General features: G+C 44.1%; 2 protein-coding genes and 1 pseudogene across 2 annotated transcripts in view; 1 reads left to right on the forward strand and 2 right to left on the reverse strand.

Annotated features, from left to right (window-relative positions):
• LOC101048742 (uncharacterized) overlaps positions 1-23,704 on the reverse strand; it is a 264,023-nt gene that overhangs the window by 126,761 nt on the left and 113,558 nt on the right.
• LOC120362743 (interferon-induced transmembrane protein 3 pseudogene) lies at positions 15,275-15,708 on the forward strand (annotated as a pseudogene).
• On the reverse strand, positions 18,014-22,944 carry ZNF134 (zinc finger protein 134). The gene is given in 1 exon segment (XM_074385839.1): positions 18,014-22,944. A coding segment is annotated over 1 exon segment (1,275 nt). The 3' UTR covers positions 18,014-21,669.

Consider the following 23,704-nt stretch of genomic DNA (forward strand, 5'->3'; position numbering starts at 1 on the left):
GTCATTACCGTCTAGGTCAGCACCTTCCTTGTCTCTCACTCCATCCTTGGATACTGTCTCCTTGTTCCTCAGATTTTCCTCTTAGACACTTTTGATGCTTACTCATACATGGCCCTACAAATGTTAATAGCAGACTATTTGTTGATACGACGTGCTTCCACATACAACATGAAAATCAGACCACTTCCACTACACAATTCCCCCATCAATCTCCCTTTCAACCTCTAAAGGCTGCTGTCCCTACTGGATCTTTAAGACTTTGGGTATCTGACTCCCCTTTCAAAGCTCCCTCCCACCTTTTCACCTACATTTTCAATTCTGCCTTGCCCCAGGCCTCTTCTTATGTGGATCCTCCACCTATATGTGTTTACCTACTAACTGGACAGGCACCTGTGCCTTAGTCTTCCTTATTCCTAAAATGCAATTTGCCAATGGTAATAAACAACTGCATGTCCTCCTAATGACACCCACTAGACAAAAAAGAGTCATTCAGCTAATTCCATTACTCCTGGGAACAGGGTTTGCAACCTCCTTTGTGGGCCTCGGAACTGGCATAGTGGGGGTCACCCCCTCTGTCACAACATTCTGTAGTCTGTATATTGATTTCTCTGCTAGCATTACTGACATATATAATACTTTATCTGTCCTTCAGGCTCAAATTAATTCTTTAGCTGCAACTGTCCTCCAGAATCTTCATGGCCTCGACTTACTTCAGAAATGAAAGGACTCTATATTTCTAAATGAGGAATGCTGCTTTTACTTAAATCAGTCTGGCTTAGTTTATGACAATATCAGAAGGCTCAACGACAGAGCCCAGAAATTTACTAACCCGGCAAATAACTATGCCAAACCCACCTGGCTGTTTTCTTGCTGGCTTTCTCTGATCCTTACTCCGTTAATAACCATCTTCCTTCACCTCCTATTCAAACCTTGCATTTTCCACTTAGTCTCTCAATTCCTACAAAACCATATGCAGGCCATAATGAATCACTCTATATGGCAATTTTTTTTTTTTCTTTTTTTTTTTTTGAGACGGAGTTTTGCTCTTGTTACCCAGGCTGGAGTGCAATGGCGCGATCTCGGCTCAGCGCAACCTCCGCCTCCTGGGTTCAGGCAATTCTCCTGCCTCAGCCTCCTGAGTAGCTGGGATTACAGGCATGCGCCACCATGCCCAGCTAATTTTTTGTATTTTTAGTAGAGACGGGGTTTCACCATGTTGACCAGGATGGTCTCGATCTCTTGACCTCGTGATCCACCCGCCTCGGCCTCCCAAAGTGCTGGGATTACAGGCTTGCGCCACCGTGCCCGGCGGCAAATGCTACTTTTAACAACCCCACAATATCAACCCCTGTCCCAGGACCTCTCAGCAGCTTAAGACAAGACGCCTTACCAATCCTCCCGCCTCATTTGCCTGTCTAGTCTCCAGTCCTATTTCATAGCCTTCACTCTTCTAGGATCAACCACAAGCACCAGTTCACCACTCATGAATTCCAGGCAGCTAGGTGCGCGGCTCACGGCTGTAATCCTAGCACTTTGGGAGGCCGAGGTGGATGGATCACCTGAGGTCAGAATTCAAGACTAGCCTGGCCATCATGGTGAAACCCCATCTTTTTAAAAATAAAAATAAAAATAAAATAATAATCCCAGGCAACACCTGGCTAAGGTCAAGATGCAGTTTAATACCTCTCCAGAACCCACACATATCCCTTTCAATCCAAGTCTTCTAGGATCAACTCCCCATAATAGTAGTTTGACCTAGTCTCAAGAATCTTCCCTATCCCTGAATTGAAAAGCCTCTGGCAAAAAAATCCTAAGATGTAATGGGGTGGCAGCCATCAGACACTTGCCCATGGTGTCCCCAGGCCCAAACTTATGAAGATAAACTGCAGTACACACATACAGAGCCTGTACCCCGTATTTGGCAGCCAAACCAACATCCAGGTCACCACAAAGTATACCAGTGGCTACTAGAGGGCTTGGGACACTTTTACTTTTGCCAGCCTCAGCTCAACTCAGGAGATAAAGAGTAATTATACTTATCTCTCTTGTATAGGGTCGGCAATCAGAACTATTGAACTCCTCCATTCAGAACACCACTTAAACTTATGGGAAAAGGGTAATATAATAGATTACTGGCTTGACGACATGCAGTCTTATTCATATGATTGAAAATGGGGACGAAAAGCACTGGTTGACTGGACACTATTCCAACCTTGACCCAAGGCTTCATCATTTTCCCCATTAAAGCCATTACATTTAAAGGCTATTTTTAGAAAATTCACCCTATTAGGAAAATTTCAAGCTCAAAAATATGCCAATTGGCACCTTGTTAAATACAGAAAATGGTGCCCTAAGCCAAAGACTTAAACTAAATACTTACTAAACTACAAAAATCAAAGACTTTTATTTTAGCTGTCCGCACAGCCCTCTGTCATGCTTAAAGAAGCCTTGAGAAACATCACCCCTACTCCCCTCTCTTTTTAAACTTTTTCTTTATACATATATAAGAAGATAGGACTGTCAGGCCTCCATGTCCAAGCCTGGCCATTATATCCTCGGTGACCTGCACATACACCTCCAAATGGTCTCCAAGAGCCAGAAAGTCTGAAGTAACCGGATGGCCATAAAGAAAAGTGAAACGAGTTCTTGCCTCAACTGATTGCTCTCCCCCTACAGTGTCTGACCATTGTTCCTACTCAGCCCTGCAAAATTTCCCCCCAGACATCAGGTTTCTCAAGATCCCCACTGCTGTTTGTAATTTACCACACCTTCCCCTCTGCTAGCAACAGATAATCCCCACCCTTATGACTACGCCAGTTGGTAATAGACAACCCCCACCCCTGTGACCTTGCATCCCGTGTCGCTCTTCCCCTCCCTAAAATAGATTACCATGTTTTGTTTTTTTTTTTTAAGATGGGGTTTCACCATGACGGCCAGGCTGGTCTTGAACTCCTGACCTCAGGTGATCCACCCACCCCAGCCTCCCAAAATGCTAGGATTACAGGCCTGAGCCACCGCGCCCAGCTCAGATTACCATCTTTGACCATTTGCACCAAGCTATAAAATCAGTCCCCTTTCCTACTCCCCTTGCCTAACTCCTATCTTGGACTTGGCCCGCTTGCACCCAAGCGCTAAATAAAACTTCGTGGGCGACATGAAGCCTGCCTGGGGGTTTCTTTACCGAGCAACGCGCTTAACAACCGCAACTCCTCCTATCACTACTCAGGCCCAGCCAACATCGCAACACTCCTGGAGTTTGTGGCAGGAGCTTTCTTTTTTTTTTTTTTTTTTTTTTTTTTTTTTTTGAGACGGAGTTTCGCCCTTGTTACCCAGGCTGGAGTGCAATGGCGCGATCTCGGCTCACCGCAACCTCCGCCTCCTGGGTTCAGGCAATTCTCCTGCCTCAGCCTCCTAAGTAGCTGGGATTACAGGCACGTGCCACCACGCCCAGATACTTTTTTTTGCACTTTTAGTAGAGACGGGGTTTCACCATGTTGACCAGGATGGTCTCGATCTCTTGACCTTGTGATCCACCCGCCTCGGCCTCCCAAAGTGCTGGGATTACAGGCGTGAGCCACCGTGCCCGGCTCTTTTAAGTTTCTATCAAGATGTCCATCTTCCACTTTCAGGGCTTCAGGGAAAGGTCATTTTAATGATCAGTGATGCCAGTTCAGGAGGGTGGGACAAAATTGGAAGTGTTAGTTTGGAGAGTCATAGCCAGATACTGGAGAAATAAGAATTGAGAACCCACAGGGGTCAGTATAATTTTCCATTTCAACATACGATTTTCATCTACAATTACCCACTTTTGATTCTTGTTTGCAGAATTTGTCTGGTTTCATTATATTTGGCTGGATAATTTATATTAGTGCAGCAAAAATGATAATTAACTACTTAGGCCTTTTTAAGTTTGCTTTGCTAGACTGTTTCATAAAGAATCTCAAATTAGGCCGGGCGCTGTGGCTAAAGCTGTAATCCCAGCATTTTGGGAGACTGAGGTGCGCAGATCATGAGGTCAGTAGTTTGAGACCGGCCTGATGAACACGGTGAAACCCCGTCTCTACCAAAAATACAAAAATTAGCCGGTTGGCACACACTTGTAATCCTACCTACTCAGAAGACTGAGGCAAGAAAATCCCTTGAACCTGGGAGGCAGAGGTTGCGGTGAGCTGAGACCGTCCCATTGCACTCCAGCCTGGCTGACAGAGCAAGACATCATCTCAAAAAAAAAAAAAAAAACAAAACCCACAAATTAGAGTTTTTAAGACTCAAGACTTGGAAGCTGAGCCAAGAACTTGCTACCAGATGTTGCCCTCTGTAGATTTGGGTGGATTCAAGATCCTCCAAATATTCTAAGTTTCTTGAGTGTATTAGTTAATTCACACATTGCTATAAGAAAATACCCAGGACTGGGTGATTTATAATGAAAAGAGGCTAAACTGACTCACAGTTCCAACTACTGAAGAGGCCTCAGGAAACTTAAAATCACAGCAAAAGGCACCTCTTTACAGGGCAGCAGGAGACAGAATCACTGCTGAGCAAAGAGGGAAGACCCTTATAAAACCACCATATCTTGTGAGAACTCACCACCGGGAGAACAGTATGGGGGAAACTGCCTTCATGATTCAATTATCTCCACCTGGTCCCACCCTTGACACGTGGGGAGTACTATAATTCTAGGTGCGATTGGGGTGGCAGCACAGAGCTAAAGCATATCATCAGGCCTGCCAGAAAATCCCCTTCCTAACTTACACGTAAGAATGGTTACCCTACAAGTCAGGTACCAGGCCAGTTTTCCAAGAGGCATTTCTAAGCATTGGCTCTATAAACTCAACCTTAGTTCATTAAAACTGGTCATCATTTTCAAATATGACATTCTAGTCAAAGCCTTGTTTCCAATTATGTTCTGTTACAAGGAGAACAGATTCTTTTCGAACTTAGACAAATGCTCGCACTGCTGTGAAAGAAGAATATTCAGGCCAGCCATGGTGGCTCACACCTGTAATCTCAGGACTTTAGGAGTCTAAGGCAGGAGGATCACCTGAGGTCAGGAGTTCGAGACCAGCCTGGCCAACATGGTAAAACCTGTCTCTACTAAAAATGTAAAAATTAGCTGTGTGTGGTGGTATGTGTGTGTAATCCCAGCTACCCAGGAGGCTGAGGGAGGAGAATTGCCTCAACCCAGGAAGCAGAGGTTGCAGTGAGCCAAGATTGCACCACTGCACTCCAGCCTGGGTGACAGAGCAAGCCCCTGTCTCAAAAAATATATATTCAATAGGAGTTCCAAATTTTGGAGGGATCAGGCAAAAAGGAAAAATAAATGTTTGCTTTCTGTTCATAAAAGTATAATCTACCAAATGTCATGAGTGTAGATAATTCAAGAGACTTGAGAGAATGGAAAGGATTTACTTATATCTGGAAAATAGGACATTAAATACCACTAATGTTCCAAACAAAACCATAATTATCTTTGGTCAGGTCATTACATCTATGAAACTCATTTTTGTTCTGATGGATCTTGTGTTAGTCATTTCATGAACCCATTTTTTGAGAATTTTTGCATGTATGTTCATCAGGGACATTGGTCTGGAGTTTTTGTTTATACTTACTATTAAAACATCTTTGAGGCCGGGCGCGGTGGCTCAAGCCTGTAATCCCAGCACTTTGGGAGGCCGAGGCGGGTGGATCACAAGGTCAAGAGATCGAGACCATCCTGGTCAACATGGTGAAACCCCGTCTCTACTAAAAATACAAAAAATTAGCTGGGCATGGTGGCGTGTGCCTGTAATCCCAGCTACTCAGGAGGCTGAGGCGGGAGAATTGCCTGAACCCAGGAGGCGGAGGTTGCGGTGAGCCGGGATCGCGCCATTGCACTCCAGCTTGGGTAACAAGAGCGAAACTCCGTCTCAAAAAAAAAAAAAAATCTTTGAAAAATTTAGTAATATTTAGCACTGACAGCATATTTAAAAATATTTTTATATTTTGTAAAATATTAATCAGCTATACGAAAATCCCATGTACTTCAGAAAATTATTCTAAAGAAACTATGTATTAAATTACATATCCGGCTTTAACAGTAAAATAACTCATTAATGTGCATAAGAATGCATGCAACAAAAATGATCATAAATTATAATAGAAGACTGAGGGGGAAACCATGGAGCTTCCTAAGAGTGTTTACCACTTTTGTGTATATTTGAAAACAGCCACTACGAAACATAAAGTATCCCCTTGTATCAGTATTTTATGTGTAAGAAAAATTTGCAAGAGCAGGATAAAACTTTATGTACCCAAACAAGAACATGTACATTTTAATTAGGAGTTAGGTCAGCTATATAACTGATTTAATCAATTAAGCTGTTTAAGTTATATTCAAACCTTATCACTCAAGTATTTTACTATGTGTGTTACCTATGTGCTTGATATTATTTGCAGCCACTACATCAATATGGCACAAATAGGATGGTGTGCTACTGACAATTCTGCACATCTCCATGTTCAGTGACAAAATATTGGCAATTTGAAATTGGCCATGGTGAGATTCCTAGTATCAAGGGAATGGCAAACACCGTAAACTCGGCTGCATTTCTATTATTAAAATTTTACAATTAGAAAAGTGGTGAAAAATGTTAATATACGCTGATGAAACATAAAAGTATATACTAAAGGAAGCCATTATGTTGTACAACAAGATTAAAAAAAAATTAGAGGCCGGGCACGGTGGCTCAAGCCTGTAATCCCAGCACTTTGGGAGGCCGAGGCAGGTGGATCACGAGGTCAAGAGATCGAGACCATCCTGGTCAACATGGTGAAACCCCCTCGCTACTAAAAATACAAAAAATTAGCTGGGCATGGTGGCGGTGCCTGTAATCCCAGCTACTCAGGAGGCTGAGGTAGGAGAATTGCCTGAACCCAGGAGGCGGAGGTTGCGGCGAGCCGAGATCGCGCCATTGCACTCCGGCCTGGGTAACAAGAGTGAAACTCCGTCTCAAAAAAAAAAAAAAAAAAAAAAAATTAGAAAATATGTTTAGTATGCAAAAGCAAAAATGTCATTCATGTTACCGAATGAAAAAAATTCCAACATGTATTTGTTGTTCCACTGTCTATTTTTACTGACAGAAAAGGAACCGAAACTCGTAATATATGAGACAGGTGAAATAGGCAATTCACTGAAAATACACAAGCGGCAAATTTAAAAGCAAAAAAATTGGTTAGCCAGGCATCGTGGCTCACGCCTGTAATCCCAGCACTTTGTGAGACTGAGGCAGACAAATCATGAGGTCAGGGTATCAAGACCATCCTGACCAACATGATGAAGCCCTGTCTCTACTAAAAATACAAAAATTAGCTGAGCATGGTGGTGTGCACCTGAAGTCCCAGTTACTCAGGAGACTGAGGCAGGAGAATGGGTTCAGCTTGAACCCAAGAGGGGGAGGTTGCAATTGGCCAAGATCACACCACTGCACTCAAACCTGGTGACAGAGCATGACTCTCCCACAAAAAAAAAAAAAAAAAAAAAAGATCTTCCACCAACATGGCTAGATGGCCAAATAGGAACAGCTCCGGTGTACAGTTCCCAGCGAGAGTGATGCAGAAGGCGAGTAATCTCTGAATTTCCAACTGAGGTACCACGTTCCCAGGTTCATCTCAATGAGACTGGTTGGAAAGAGAATGAAACTAAGTTGGAAAACATTCTTCAGAATATTATCCAGGAGAACTTTCCCAATCCATCAAGGCAGGCCAACATGCAAATCCAGGAAATACAGAGAATACCACAAAGATATTCCTCAAGAAGAGTAACCCCAAGGCACATAATTGTCAGATTCACCAAGGTTGAAATGAAGGAACAAATGCTAAGGGCAGCCAGAGAGAAAGGTCAATTTACCCACAAAGGGAATCCCTTAAGACTCACAGCGGATCTCTTGGCAGAAACCCTACATGACAGAAGAGACTGGGGCCAATATTCAACATTCTTAAAGAAAAGAACTTTCAACCCAGGATTTCATATCTAGCCAAACTAAGCTTCATAAGTGAAAGAGAAATAAAATCCTTTACAGACAAGCAATTGCTGAGAGATTTCGTCCCCACCAGACCTTCCTTACAAGAGCTCCTGAAGGAATCATTAAAAATGGAAAGTAACAACACAACCAGTACCAGACATTGCAAAAACATACCAAATGGTAAAGACCATCAACACAATGAAGAAACTGCATCAACTAATGGGCAAAACAACCAGTTAGTATCAAAATGGCAGAATCAAATTCACGCATAACAGTATTAACCTTAAATATAAATAGGCTAAATGCCCGAAACAAAGGACACAGACTGGCAAATTGGATAGAGTCAACACCCACTGATATGCTGTATTCAGGAGACCCATCTCATGTGCAGACACACATAGGCTCAAAATAAAGGGATGGAGAAAGATTTACCAAGTGGACAGAGAGCAAAAAAAAAAAAAAAAAAAAAAGTAGGGGTTGTAATCGTAGTCTCGGATAAAACAGACTTTAAGCTAACAAAGATGAAGAGACAAAGAAGGGAAGAAGGGCATTACATAATGGTAAAGGGATCAATGCAACAAGAAGAACTAACTGTTTTAAATATGTATGCACCCAATTCAGGAGCACCCAGATACATAAAGCAAGTTCTTTTTTTTTTTTTTTTTTTGAGACAGAGTTTCGCTCTTGTTAACCAGGCTGGAGTGTAATGGCGCGATCTCGGCTCACCACAACCTCCGCCTCCTGGATTCAGGCAATTCTCCTGCCTCAGCCTCCCGAGTAGCTGGGATTACAGGCACACACCACCATGCCCAGCTAATTTTTTGTATTTTTAGTAGAGACGGGGTTTCACCATGTTGACCAGGATGGTCTCGATCTCTTGACCTCGTGATCCACCCGCCTCGGCCTCCCAAAGTGCTGGGATTACAGGCTTGAGCCACCGTGCCCGGCCCATACAGCAAGTTCTTAATGACCTATAAAGAGACTTATACTCCCACAAAGTAATAGTGGGAGACTTTAACACTCCACTGTCAATATTAGACAGATTAACAAGACAGAAAAATAACAAGGATATCCAGGACTAGAACTCAGATCTGGTCCAAGTGGACCTAATAGACATCTACAGAACTCTCCACCCCAAATCCACAGAATATACATTCTTCTCAGCACCACATCACACTTGCTCTAAAATTGACTATATAATTGGAAGTAAATTGCTCCTCAGCAAATGCAAAAGAAAGGAAATCATAACAGTCTCTCAAACCACAGTGCAAATTAGAACTCGGGATTAAGGAACTCACTCAGGGCCGGGCGCGGTGGCCCACGCCTGTAATCCCAGCACTTTGGGAGGCCAAGGTGGGTGGATCACAAGGTCAAGAGATCGAGACCATCCTGGTCAACATGGTGAAACCCCATCTCTACTAAAAATACAAAACATTAGCTGGGCATGGTGTCGCATGCCTGTAATCCCAGGTACTCAGGAGGCTGAGGCAGGAGAATTGCTGAACCCAGGAGGCAGAGGTTGCGGTGAGCCGAGATCGCACCATTGCACTCCGGCCTGGGTAACAAGAGCGAGACTCCCTCTCAAAAAAAAAAAAAAAAAAAGAAACTCACTCAAAACTGCACAATTACATGGAGACTGAACAACCTGCTCCTGAATGACTACTGGATAAATAATGAAATGAAGGCAGAAATAAAGCTGTTCTTTGAAACCAATGAGAACAAAAACAAGACATACCAGAACCTCTGAGACACATTTAAAGCAGTGCCTAGAGGGAGATTTATATCACCAAATGCCTGCATGACAAGCAAGGAAAGATTTAAAATTGACACCCTATGGTCACAAAGGAACTAGAGGAGCGGCAGGGCATGGTGGCTCACTCCTATAATTCCAGCACTTTGGGAGGCTGAGGCGGGTGGATCATGGGGTCAGGAGATTGAGACAATCCTAGCCTTGGTGAAACCCCTTCACTACTAAAACACAAAAACTTAGCTGGGTGTGATGGTGCATGCCTGTAGTCCCAGCTACTCAGGAGGCTGAGGCAGGGGAATCACTTGAATCCGGAAGACAGAGGCTGCAGTGAGCTAAGATCGTGCTGCTGCACTCCAACCTGGCAAAAAGATCAAGACTCTGTCTCCAAAAAAAAAAAAAAAAAAAAAAAAGAACTAGAGGTTCAAGATCAAACAAGTTCAAATGCTACCAGAAGACAAGAAATAACTAAGATCAGAGCAGAACTGAAGGAGATAGAGGTACAAAAAACGCTTAAAAAAAAAAAAAAAATTGGCCGGGCGCGGTGGCTCAAGCCTGTAATCCCAGCACTTTGGGAGGCCGAGGCGGGTGGATCACGAGGTCGAGAGATCGAGACCATTCTGGTCAACATGGTGAAACCTCGTCTCTACTAAAAATACAAAAAAATCAGCTGGGCATGGTGGCGCGTGCCCAGAATCCCAGCTACTGAGGAGGCTGAGGCAGGAGAATTGCCTGAACCCAGCAGGCGGAGGTTGCGGTGAGCCGAGATCGTGCCATTGCACTCCAGCCTGGGTAACAAGAGCGAACCTCCATCTCAAAAAAAATAAATAAATAAAAAATAAATAAAAATAAAAAATAAATCAATGAATCCCGGAGCTGTTTTTCTCAAAAGATCAACAAAATAGATAGACCGCTAGCTGGACTAATAAAAAAGAAAAGAGAGGCTGGGTTCGGTGGCTCAAGCCTGTAATCCCAGCACTTTGGGAGGCCAAGGCGGGTGGATCACGAGGTCGAGAGATCGAGACCATCCTGGTCAACATGGTGAAACCCCGTCTCTACTAAAAATACAAAAAATTAGCTGGGCATGGTGGCACGTGCCTGTGATCCCAGCTACTCAGGAGGCTGAGGCAGGAGAATTGCCTGAACCCAGGAGGCGGAGGTTGCGGTGAGCGGAGATAGCACCATTGCACTCCAGCCTGGGTAACAAGAGCGAAACTCCGCCTCAAAAAAAAAAAAAAAAAAAAGAAAAAGAAAAAGGGAGAAGAATCCAATAGATGCAATAAAAAAAATGATAAAGGGTCTATCACCACTGATCCCAGAGAAATACAAGCTACCATCAGAGATTACTACAAACACCTCTATGCACATAAACCAGTAAATCTAGAAGAAATTGATAAATTCCTGGACACTTACACCCTCCTAAGACTAAGCGAGGAAGAAGTTAAATCCCTGAATAGACAAATAACAAGCTCTGAAGTTGAGGTGGCAATTAATAGCCTACGAACCAAAAACAGTCTAGGTCCAGATGAGTTCACAGCTGAATTTTATCAGAGGTACAAAGAGGAGCTGGTTTCATTCCTTCTGAAACTATTCCAAACAATATAAAAAGAGGGAATCCTCCCTAACTCATTTTCTGAGATCAGCATCATCCTGATACCAAAACCTGGAAGAGATACAACTAAAAAAGAAAATTTCAGGCCAAAATCCATGATGAACATTGATGTAAAAACCTTCAATGAAATACTGGCAAACTGAATCCAACAGCACATCAAAAAGCTTATCCAGGCCGGGCGCGGTGGCTCAAGCCTGTAATCCCAGCACTTTAGGAGGCCGAGGCGGGTGGATCACGAGGTCGAGTGATCGAGACCAACCTGGTCAACATGGTGAAACCCCGTCTCTACCAAAAATACAAAAATTAGCCGGTTGGCACACACTTGTAATCCTACCTACTCAGAAGACTGAGGCAAGAAAATCCCTTGAACCTGGGAGGCAGAGGTTGCGGTGAGCTGAGACCGTCCCATTGCACTCCAGCCTGGCTGACAGAGCAAGACATCATCTCAAAAAAAAAAAAAAAAAACAAAACCCACAAATTAGAGTTTTTAAGACTCAAGACTTGGAAGCTGAGCCAAGAACTTGCTACCAGATGTTGCCCTCTGTAGATTTGGGTGGATTCAAGATCCTCCAAATATTCTAAGTTTCTTGAGTGTATTAGTTAATTCACACATTGCTATAAGAAAATACCCAGGACTGGGTGATTTATAATGAAAAGAGGCTAAACTGACTCACAGTTCCAACTACTGAAGAGGCCTCAGGAAACTTAAAATCACAGCAAAAGGCACCTCTTTACAGGGCAGCAGGAGACAGAATCACTGCTGAGCAAAGAGGGAAGACCCTTATAAAACCACCATATCTTGTGAGAACTCACCACCGGGAGAACAGTATGGGGGAAACTGCCTTCATGATTCAATTATCTCCACCTGGTCCCACCCTTGACACGTGGGGAGTACTATAATTCTAGGTGCGATTGGGGTGGCAGCACAGAGCTAAAGCATATCATCAGGCCTGCCAGAAAATCCCCTTCCTAACTTACACGTAAGAATGGTTACCCTACAAGTCAGGTACCAGGCCAGTTTTCCAAGAGGCATTTCTAAGCATTGGCTCTATAAACTCAACCTTAGTTCATTAAAACTGGTCATCATTTTCAAATATGACATTCTAGTCAAAGCCTTGTTTCCAATTATGTTCTGTTACAAGGAGAACAGATTCTTTTCGAACTTAGACAAATGCTCGCACTGCTGTGAAAGAAGAATATTCAGGCCAGCCATGGTGGCTCACACCTGTAATCTCAGGACTTTAGGAGTCTAAGGCAGGAGGATCACCTGAGGTCAGGAGTTCGAGACCAGCCTGGCCAACATGGTAAAACCTGTCTCTACTAAAAATGTAAAAATTAGCTGTGTGTGGTGGTATGTGTGTGTAATCCCAGCTACCCAGGAGGCTGAGGGAGGAGAATTGCCTCAACCCAGGAAGCAGAGGTTGCAGTGAGCCAAGATTGCACCACTGCACTCCAGCCTGGGTGACAGAGCAAGCCCCTGTCTCAAAAAATATATATTCAATAGGAGTTCCAAATTTTGGAGGGATCAGGCAAAAAGGAAAAATAAATGTTTGCTTTCTGTTCATAAAAGTATAATCTACCAAATGTCATGAGTGTAGATAATTCAAGAGACTTGAGAGAATGGAAAGGATTTACTTATATCTGGAAAATAGGACATTAAATACCACTAATGTTCCAAACAAAACCATAATTATCTTTGGTCAGGTCATTACATCTATGAAACTCATTTTTGTTCTGATGGATCTTGTGTTAGTCATTTCATGAACCCATTTTTTGAGAATTTTTGCATGTATGTTCATCAGGGACATTGGTCTGGAGTTTTTGTTTATACTTACTATTAAAACATCTTTGAGGCCGGGCGCGGTGGCTCAAGCCTGTAATCCCAGCACTTTGGGAGGCCGAGGCGGGTGGATCACAAGGTCAAGAGATCGAGACCATCCTGGTCAACATGGTGAAACCCCGTCTCTACTAAAAATACAAAAAATTAGCTGGGCATGGTGGCGTGTGCCTGTAATCCCAGCTACTCAGGAGGCTGAGGCGGGAGAATTGCCTGAACCCAGGAGGCGGAGGTTGCGGTGAGCCGAGATCGCGCCATTGCACTCCAGCCTGGGTAACAAGAGCGAAACTCCGTCTCAAAAAAAAAAAAAAAAAAAAAAAAGCTTATCCATCATAACCAAGTCAGCTTCATTCCGGAGATTCAAGGCTAGTTCAACAAATGCAAATCTACAAGTGTAATACATCACATAAACAGAAACCAAAGACAAAAACCACAGGATTATATCTCAACAGAGAAGGCCTTCCACAAAACTCAACAGCCCTTTACGCTAAAAACTCTCAATAAACTAGGTATTGATGGAACATATCTCAAAACAGTAAAAGCTATTTATGACAAACCCACAGCCAGTATCATACCGAATGAGCAAAAACTGGAGGATGCCCTCTTTCCCCACTCCTACACAACACAGTATTGGAAGTTCTGGCCAGAGCAATCAGGCAAGAAAAAGAAATAAAGAGTATTCAGTTAGGTAAAGAAGAAGACAAATTATCTCTGTTTGCAGATGACATGATTGTATATTTAGAAGACCACACTGTCTCAGCCCCAAATCTGCTTAAGATGATAAGCAAATTCAGCAAAGTGTCAGGATGCAAAATCAATGTGCAAACATCACAAGCATTCCTATGTACCAATAACAGACGAACAGAGAGCCAAATTATGAGCGAACTCCCATTCACAACTGCTACAAAGAGAATAAAATACCTAGGAATACAATTAACAAGGGATGTGAAGGGCCTCTTCAGGAGAACGACAAACCATTGCTCAAGGAAATGAGAGAGGACACAAAGAGATGGAAAAATATTCCATGCTCATGGTTAGGAAGAATCAGTATCGTGAAAATGGCCGTACTGCCCAAAATAATTTATAGATTCAATGCTATCCCCATTAAGCTACCATTGACCTTCTTCACAGAACTGGAAAAAACCATCTTAAACTTCAAATGGAATAAAAAAAAAGCCCACATAGCCAACACAATCCTAAGCAAAAAAAGCAAACCAAAAAAAAACACAAACCAAAAAAACAAAGCTGGAGGCATTACAATACTTGACTTCAAACTATACTACAGGGCTACAGTAATTAAAACAGCATGGTACTGGTACCCGAAACAGAGATATAGACCAATGGAACAGAACAGAGGCCTCAGAAGTAATGCCACACATCTACAACCTTCTGGTTTTTGACAAACCTGACAAAAAGAAGCAATGGGAAAAGGATTTCCTGTTTAATAAACGGTGTTGGAAAGACTGGCTACCCATGTGTAGAAAGCTGAAACTGGACCCCTTCCTTATGCCTTTTACAAAAATTAACTCCTTACTTCTCTGGCTGTGTCGATGAATTAAAAAATAATAATAAAATAAAAATAACTCCAGATGGATTAAAGATTTAAGACCTAACACCATAAAAACTCTAGAAGAAAAGGCCGGGTGCAGTGGCTCATGCCTGTAATCCCAGCACTTTGGGAGGCCGAGGCGGGTGGATCACAAGGTCAACAGATCGAGACCATCCTGGTCAACATGGTGAAACCCTGTCTCTACTAAAAAGACAAAAAAAAATTAGCTGGGCATGGTGGCACGCACCTGTAATCCCAGCTACTCAGGAGGCTGAGGCAGGAGAATTGCCTGAACCCAGGAGGTGGAGGTTGTGGTGAGCCAAGATCGTGCCATTGCACTGTAGCCTGGGTAACAAGAGCAAAACTCCATCTCAAAAAAAAAACAAACAAAAAAACTCTAAAAGAAAACCTAAGCAAAGCAATACGATTCAGGACATAGGCATAGGCAAGGACTTCATGACTAAAACACTAAAAGCGCCACTAAGAAGCATCCCAGCAACCCCACCATGGCCGGTCTTCACTGGACACTATGAATCACACTGTCCAAACCTTCTTCACTCCCGCCAACACCCACCATCCCCCGAACTATGAGATATTGAAGGAGGAGCATGAGGTGGCTGCGCTGGGGGTGCCCCACAACCCTGCACCCCCAACATCCACCGTGATCCACATGCGAAGCAAGACTTCCGTGCCTGACCACGTCGTCTGGTCCCTGTTCAACACCATCTTCATGAACTCCTGCTGCCTGGGCTTCATAGCCTACGCCTACTCCGTGAAGTCTAGGGACAGGAAGATGGTTGGCGACCTGACCGGGGCCCAGGCCTACGCCTCCACTGCCAAGTGCCTGAACATCTGGGCCCGGATTCTGGGCATCATCATGATCATTCTGATGATCATCATCCCAATCCTGATTCTGCAAGCCTATCAGTAGATCCAGAGGAATCACCCGGGCCAGGGGCTCTGCCCGTGACCTGTCTGTCTCCCTGGTACTCCAGCTTCCATCCCTCGCCCTGCCCCCAGCCCACCCTGTGTCAACCCTTTACCCTCACACACTTTTCTGCAGTGGCATTCAATAAAGCGCATGTGCTCCTGGAAAACAAAAAACAAAAACAAAAACAAAAACAAAAAACACTAAAAGCAATGACAACAAAAGCCAAAATAGGTAAATGGGATCTAATGCAACTTAAGAGCTTTTGCACAGCAAAAGACACAATCATTACAGTCAATCAGCAACCAACAGAATGGGGAAAAAATTTTGCCATCTACACATCTGACAAAGGTCTAATATCCAGAATCTACAAAGAACATAAACAAATTTACAAGAAAAAAACAACTTCATCAAAAAGTGGGCAAAGTATATGAACAGACGCTTCTCAAAAGAAGACATTTATGCAGCCAACAAACATATGAAAAAATGCTCATCATCACTGGTCATTAGAAAAACGCAAATCAAAACCACATTCAGGCCGGGCGCGGTGGCTCAAGCCTGTAATCCCAGCACTTTGGGAGGCCGAGGCGGGTGGATCACGAGGTCGAGAGATCGAGACCATCCTGGTCAACATGGTGAAACCCCGTCTCTACTAAAAATACAAAAAATTAGCTGGGCATGGTGGCACGTGCCTGTAATCCCAGCTACTTAGGAGGCTGAGGCAGGAGAATTGCCTGAACCCAGGAGGCGGAGGTTGCGGTGAGCCGAGTTCGCGCCATTGCACTCCAGCCTGGGTAACAAGAGCGAAACTCCGTCTCTAAAAAAAAAAAAAAACCACATTCAGCCCAAGGTGTGGTGCAGGCTGGAGTGCGCGGAGGCATGCAGGGTGGAGGAGCCCTGGGACTCTGCTGTGGCAGCTATGCCTACAAATCCATAGTTTGGGGCTGGAGGCTGGGCGAGGCACAGTGGCAGCCCAGGAATTGGATGAAGCTCCTGAAAACCCATCAGGTGCAGAAGAAACGCTCAGCAGACTCCAGCTACACCCATGGATATCCCAGAAGCTGGGCTGCTTGGGGCCACAGGGGTCAGGGCAACAGGACCTGGTGCCTGGAGGCCAGAAAGCCCATAGAGGCGGGCCGATGGCTCCAGAGCTCTCTTGAGACTTACCAACTAGGTGCCCACCTCCTTGGAACCCAAGCCCCGCAGAGGCAGCCAGGCCTGGCCAGCCCCAGCACCTTTATACCTACAAAGTCCCCGTGGCCCCAGCTATTCCCAATGCTGGCAAGCTGCTACTTTCAGGGGGCTCTATGGCATCAGCTTCCTCTCATTTGGCTTGTTGACAGAATTAAGTTCCACGTGGTTGCAGGCCTGAGGTGTGTTTCCTTGCTGTGAGATGTGTGCTTCCCTTAGCTCCTAGGGGCCCCTCTCCAGTACTGGATAGCCCGTATTTCCCCCTTCCATCTCTCTGACTCCTTTGTCCTTGCATCTTTCTCCTTGTAGCTGGAAAAGGTTGGACCCTGTGATTAGATTATGCCCATCTGAAGTGTCTTGAAACACTAATCGCATCTGCAAAGTCCCATTGGCTGTGTAAAGTAACGTATCTACAGGTAGGGATTAGGGCATAGACATCTTTCAGAAGCATTATTCTTCCTACAAGTTTTCCCTCTGGACCCTCAAGATTCACATCCGTTCTGAATGCAAAATATATTGATCCCACTTCAGGTTCCCAAAAGGTCTCATCCCATTATACTATCAGCTCAAAATCCAAATATCAAAACCTAATTAGCTCATAAGTCCCCATTCTCATCTAAATTGTCTAAGTCCAATATTGATGAGGCCCTGGGTATAATCCATCTTGGGGCACAATTCCTCTCTGTGTTGCCGGGGGATTCAGGAGGGTCTCTGGACATTGTCAGTGAGATCCAGGTTTTTAACAACATTGAAAGAACTCAGTGATGAGTCAGAATGAAGCAAAGGCAAGCAGCTTTTATTGCAAAGCAGAAGTACACACAGAAATGAGGGCAGGCCCCTGAGAGCGAGTCATGCACAACAGAGTTTGGGTTTCTAATTGTATGGGTGTTCCTTTAAGCAAGGGATAATCATTCAATATTCTGAAAAGGGAGGGGATTTCAAGGACCCCCAATACCACCCTCTTCCCTTATTTGGGTTTACCTTGAGGAGTCATGGACACATCACGCTGACTGGGGTTCTGGCTGTTTTCCCTTTTATTTTTGGTTTTCTGTTATTCCGTTTTCTTCACCTAGTTTCCGTTTCAGCTGTTTGGGTTTTTCTTTTTTTTACTTTTTTCCACCTGCACCAAAACCAGGGTAGTGTTTGAGATTTTTTTCTTTCCTTTTTTTTTTTTTTAATTTTTAAAAACAGGGTTTCACCATGTTGGGGTCAGGTTGGTCTTGAACTCCGGACCTCAGGTGATCTGCCCGCCTTGGCCTCCAAACTGCTTGGATTACAGGCATGAGCCACCACACCCGGCTTTTGTGTTTGAGATTTTCAATCCTGTGACCATCCAGTGCTATTCTTGTCTCATTTAGATCCATAACACTAGAAAGCTAGTTTTCTGACCCCAAACAAAAGGGTAGGAAAGACCCAGGATAATAGTTATATATACATATGCATTGCTTCAAAGCAGGAGGAAATGGAAGTGGGAAGACAAAACAATGGGATCGCCAGTCCCAAGAAATTTTGAAATCTAGTTAGGGAAATGCCACTGGGAGTCAAGCCATGGGCTATCAGGTGGTTCAGGGATCTGCCCACTGGATTCTCCTCTGCTCTGAGTCATCCTTCCTTTCTCATAAAAGACAGCAAGGACTTGCAACTGTTTCCTCAGCCAGTCCCATGTATAGAATATTACACCCGTTAACTTCATATTGACAAGGTTCCTTTAGACCCAAGGTGAGCATTCTCACTGGTATAAAATTTTCAAGAACTTTGTGAGTCTCCTGTATGTCACTGAAATTCACACCATTAGAAAAGAGGTTTATGCAGATTATTTTCCCTAGGGAATCTCCTATTTTAGGCTTTTGCTGATATGACTGATAGTTTAAACTTCTCCTGGTATAGTTTAAAGCTCTCCGCTCATACTGAGACCTGCAAGCCGCATTTAATCTTTTCAAATATCTTTTTGTGTGACAATGTTCTTACGTATGTTTTGATCTTGATAATAGCAAACACTCCTGGCTATCTCTCTAAAACATTCTTTCCTGACAACGAATCTCTTAATTTCAATTTTTTTTGTGAATTAAGATGGGCTGAGCATTTCCCAAAGCATCAAATCTCAAGTCTTTTCTTTTGCAGTTCTTCCCTATAATCAGTAAAAAACATGGCCACACTTTGAAAACTTCTGCTTAAAAATGTTCTCAGCTAAATGTTCATATACTCATGCATCAATATTTGTAGCAGCTTAGTATTTTAATATTAAAAATGGAGGTTGCTCAGTCTATCAGGCTGTAGAAAAAAAAAAAGAAAAAAACGGAGGTTGCAGTGCAGACAGCAATTAAGATAAATGGATAAACTGTGTTATATCCACAGTGAATATCACTAATTTTAAAATGGGTTTTCATACCATGGACAAATTTCAAATTATGTTGCATCAAAGACAGGAGACAAAATTAACTTTATAGACTTACATAAAATTCTAGGAAAGACAAATTTACCTATAGTGAAAACTACTCAGTGGTTGCCTAGGGATTTGGGGGGGAAGGAGAGCACTGAGAGAAAGGTTAAGTAAGGGCTTGAGGCTAACTTCAGGGGTAACAGGTATGTCCAATACCATTGATAGGGTGATAGTTCCAAAAGTGTGTGTGTATGTATTACAACTTACTGATACACCTTAAATATGTGCAGTATATTGCATGTTGATTACACCTGAATGAACCTATACAAAGTTATTCCATTTAAAAATCTGGGTCTCCCAGACGGACACGGTGGCTCACGCCTGTAATCCCACCACTTTGGGAGACTGAGGTAGGCGGATGACGAGATCAAGAGATGGAGACCATCCTGGCCAACATGGTGAAATCCCATCTCTACTAAAAAATACAAAAATTAGCTGGGCATGGTGGTGTGTACCTGTAGTCCCAGTTACTCGGGAGGCAGAGGCAGTAGAATCACTTGAACCTGGGAGGCGGAGGTTGCAGTGAGCCGAGGTGGTGCCACTGCACTCCAGCCTGGAGACAGAGCAAGACTCTGTCTCAAAAAAACAAAAAAAAAAACAAAAACAAATCTGGCTCTCCTACTTCTATTGAAAACTGGACAACTGGACATCACTGAGTGACTCTACCTCACTACGGTGACTCTTATCACTCAAATGCCTTGGGAAGACAATTTATTTCTTCCTCAGTAATAAGAAAAATTGGCCAACAATGAGGACCACTGCCAACAGAGTCACCAGAATCTCTAGTTGGTCACAAAAGCTACCAGCTTGGACTCCTACACTTCTTTACTCCCAGGATTACTGAATGTGCAGCAAAGACATTAGGTAAAGAGCCCGGGGAAGTACAGGATCTAGGAAAACTACATTTGTTGCTGCACCAGTGACCCTGGCCATAACACGGCCCTGCAGATCCTGAGATTTTTAGATATCCTGATCCCATTCAGCCATAGTACCTGGACTGTCTGGATTTTTTGGGGGGGGTGGGGGGGGAGATGGAGTCTCTCCTGTCCACCAGGCTGGAGTGCAGTGGCTGATCTCGGCTCACTGCAATCTCCACCTCCTGGGTTCCAGCGATTCTCCTGCCTCAGTCTCTCATGTAGCTGGGACTACAGGTGTGCACCACCACGCCCAGCTAATTTTTGTATTTTTTAGTAGAGATGGGGTTTCACCACGTTCACCAGGCTGTTCTCAAACTCCTGACCTCATGATCCACCTGCCTTGGCCTCCCAAAGTACTGGGATTACAGGCATGAGCCACTGTGCCCAGCCAGATGTTTTTATAATGGGCACTTCTCCTCTAGTTTGCCACAAATCACGCAATTGCAATTATTCACGCCAAATATTTATCAGTTTTATTTCCATACTGGATGCTTTAGTTCTTACTAAGAGTGACCTGTGTACCAGATTCTGGCCTTCAGGGAATATGACCACTCAGCAGGGGCTGAGGAACAGCTTTCCCTCAACAGTGTTGGGGAACATGGGACCTATGCTAGAAACAAGACACCTGATCCATGCTGTTTCAAAACACTGAAGGCTGTCAGCAGCAGCACCCTCCTCAACGTGACATATGGGCTCTCAAATAACTCTAAAATCCGGACAAATTGGGCCCACAAAGATCTGAATCCTTACGTAACAAGCTTAGTCAGCTATGGAAGGTAACTTAGTCCACTCGAAAACTGGACTAAGAACTGTTCTCCCTCAACCCACTGTCCCATTTGAGGCACAAAGTTGGAGGCCCCCACAAAGGCGGTCTTCAGTTCGGCAGAGCCTGTTTTCAGTCCACTCCAGTGAAAAGAGCCCCCAAGATTAAAGGTGGCTTAAACTGTAAGGCCTTTATTATCACAAACCAGAGCAACATGAGGCAAGTACTTTCCCAGGCCAGGTGACTTGGAGGCTGGAAATATTCATTACAAGTATGTGAGACCAAGACTATCCATGAAGAAAGCAAACCTTTTGTATAAGCCACCAGCAGATACAGCTCAGACCTTCTTGGCTAAAGATGGGTCATGTCCATATCTATACCTGTCACACAGAAGGGAATGAGGACCCCCAATGAACTCAGGCATTTCATGATTTTCTCCAGGGACCGGAGAATATAAAACCCTGCCTTCCCGAATGCTGGGGTATCTAAGCTCATAAAGACGGTTTTGGCCACAGGCATTGACAGTGATGTAACTCCGGCAAAAAACCTGACCAGGTCAGAAAGTGCAACATATCTCTAGATGCTTCCTACATTCCTGACAACATAAGGTACCTCCCTTGTGTTAATGTTCAGATATATGAAGTTCAACATCTGACTGATGAGTTCTGTTGTAGTCAAAGCAGTCCTAGAGCCTGCCTGCAGTGTGAACTTTCTGGTGCCGATTAAGATGGGAGCTTAAGCTGTAGGCCTTCCCACATTCACTGCACTCATATGGCCTTTCTCCAGTGTGAACTCTTTGGTGCCGAACAAGGTGGGAGGTTCTGATAAAATCTTTCCCACATTTACTGCATACAAAAGGCCTTTCACCAGTGTGAACCCTCTGGTGTGCAATAAAGTCAGAACTTCGACTAAAGAATTTCCCGCATTCAATGCACTCAAAAGGCTTTGACTCAGTGTGAATTCGCTGATGTTTAATGAGGGTGTATTTGTGGCCAAAGGATTTCCCACAATCGCTGCAATCATAAGGATTTTCTCCAGTGTGAATACTCTCATGCTGAACAAGAGTAGATTTGTGTCTAAAGACTTTCCCACAATCACTACACTTATAAGGCCTTGCTCCATTGTGAACTCTCTGATGTACAATTAGATTGGAGTGATGGCTAAAATATTTCCCACATTCGTTGCACTTATAAGGCATTTCTCCAGTGTGGATTCTCTTGTGCTGAGTAAGGTTGTCTTTTCGACTGAAAGTTTTTCCACATTCACTGCACTCATAAGGTCTTTCTCCAGTATGGATTCTCTGGTGCTGGACAAGTGTAGCTTTGCGGCTGAAGGCTTTTCCACATTCGCTGCACTCATAAGGCTTCTCGCCACTATGGATTCTCTGGTGCTGGACAAGTGTGTCTTTGCGGCTGAAAGCTTTTCCACATTCACTGCACTTGTAATGCATTTGTTCACCATGAAATGCATCCCCACTCTCTGTGCTCCTATGTGTCTTCCTCTTGCTTCGGGTGGCTTTTTGTTGGCAAGCACCCAAAGTAGCCTGGAAGTTTTTCTGCTCCTCCTTACAGGCAAAGGGCTTTTCTGATGGGTGAGGTTCTTTGCTAACTGTGCAGTTCTTCACAAACGAGGCCTCACCTTCATCCCTTCTTAAGGGTTTCTCTATACTGTAACACTTTGGGTGCTGGTGAAGGTTTGAACTGACCCAGAATTGTCTCTCACAAGCCTCACATGTGTGAAGTTTCAGTCCACGGTGTGTACCCTGGTGTTCATCCAGGTGCAAAATATCTTTAAAGATGGGACCACATATATCACAATGGTGAGCTGTCTGTGTGGGCAAACCTGCCTTGGAAGTATTAACATGTGACACTGCTATAGAAACGCTCCGTTCAGAAGACGCCTCTTCATCCTTCACTCCATGCCAACAACCTGAAGGCAGAAAAATACCACTGATCTACATGGTGACTTTGATGAGTGGGGTAACTCCATCACAAAAGTTTGTCTGGTGTACCCAGGACTGAGTACATACCTAAGCTTCCTGGTGGAACACAGCTAGGATCAGGTTGAAGTACAGTACTGAAGTACAGGGCTGATGTACAGTATTGGAATCTATGAGTCACAGAATGGAGATGGCCTCCCAAGAAACAAAGACACAAGGATGGGGTGTAGTGCAGGGAGAAGTGCAAGGTCTCCAACTTAATCCTCTGCAATGACTTTTGGCTGGACCTTGGCTGACTGTGGGTGACAGGAGACTGCTATGCAGAAATGTGTGTCCAGGCCCATGAACATGTGATTACAAGTGAGTGATGTGTTCAGGGACTGTTTCAGGATATGTACGCATCTTACGACACATTAGTGTTTAAGTGTAGTCCAATACTGGACAGCACTGAAGAGAGTCCTGTTGCTCTACTAGAGCCCCTCTGGTACAGAGTGGGAGAGAACAGCCCTGGGTGAGAAGTCAGAGTAGAAATGACAAGAGCAGGTGTCCCCAAACTTTTTACAGAGGGGGCCAGTTTACTGTCCCTCAGACGGTTGGAGGGCCGCCACATACTGTGCTCCTCTCACTGACCACCAGTGAAAGAGGTGCCCCTTCTTGAAGTGCGGTGGGGGGCCGGATAAATGGCCTCAGGGGGCCGCAGTTTGGAGATGCCTGGACAAGAGTGTACAGAACAGGGAAAAAAAGGTAGAAATAAGTTAGGGCCTCTGGTCTTGGCACCAGT

Source organism: Saimiri boliviensis, chromosome 14, assembly GCF_048565385.1.
Source record: "Saimiri boliviensis isolate mSaiBol1 chromosome 14, mSaiBol1.pri, whole genome shotgun sequence".
NCBI lineage: Eukaryota > Metazoa > Chordata > Mammalia > Primates > Cebidae > Saimiri > Saimiri boliviensis.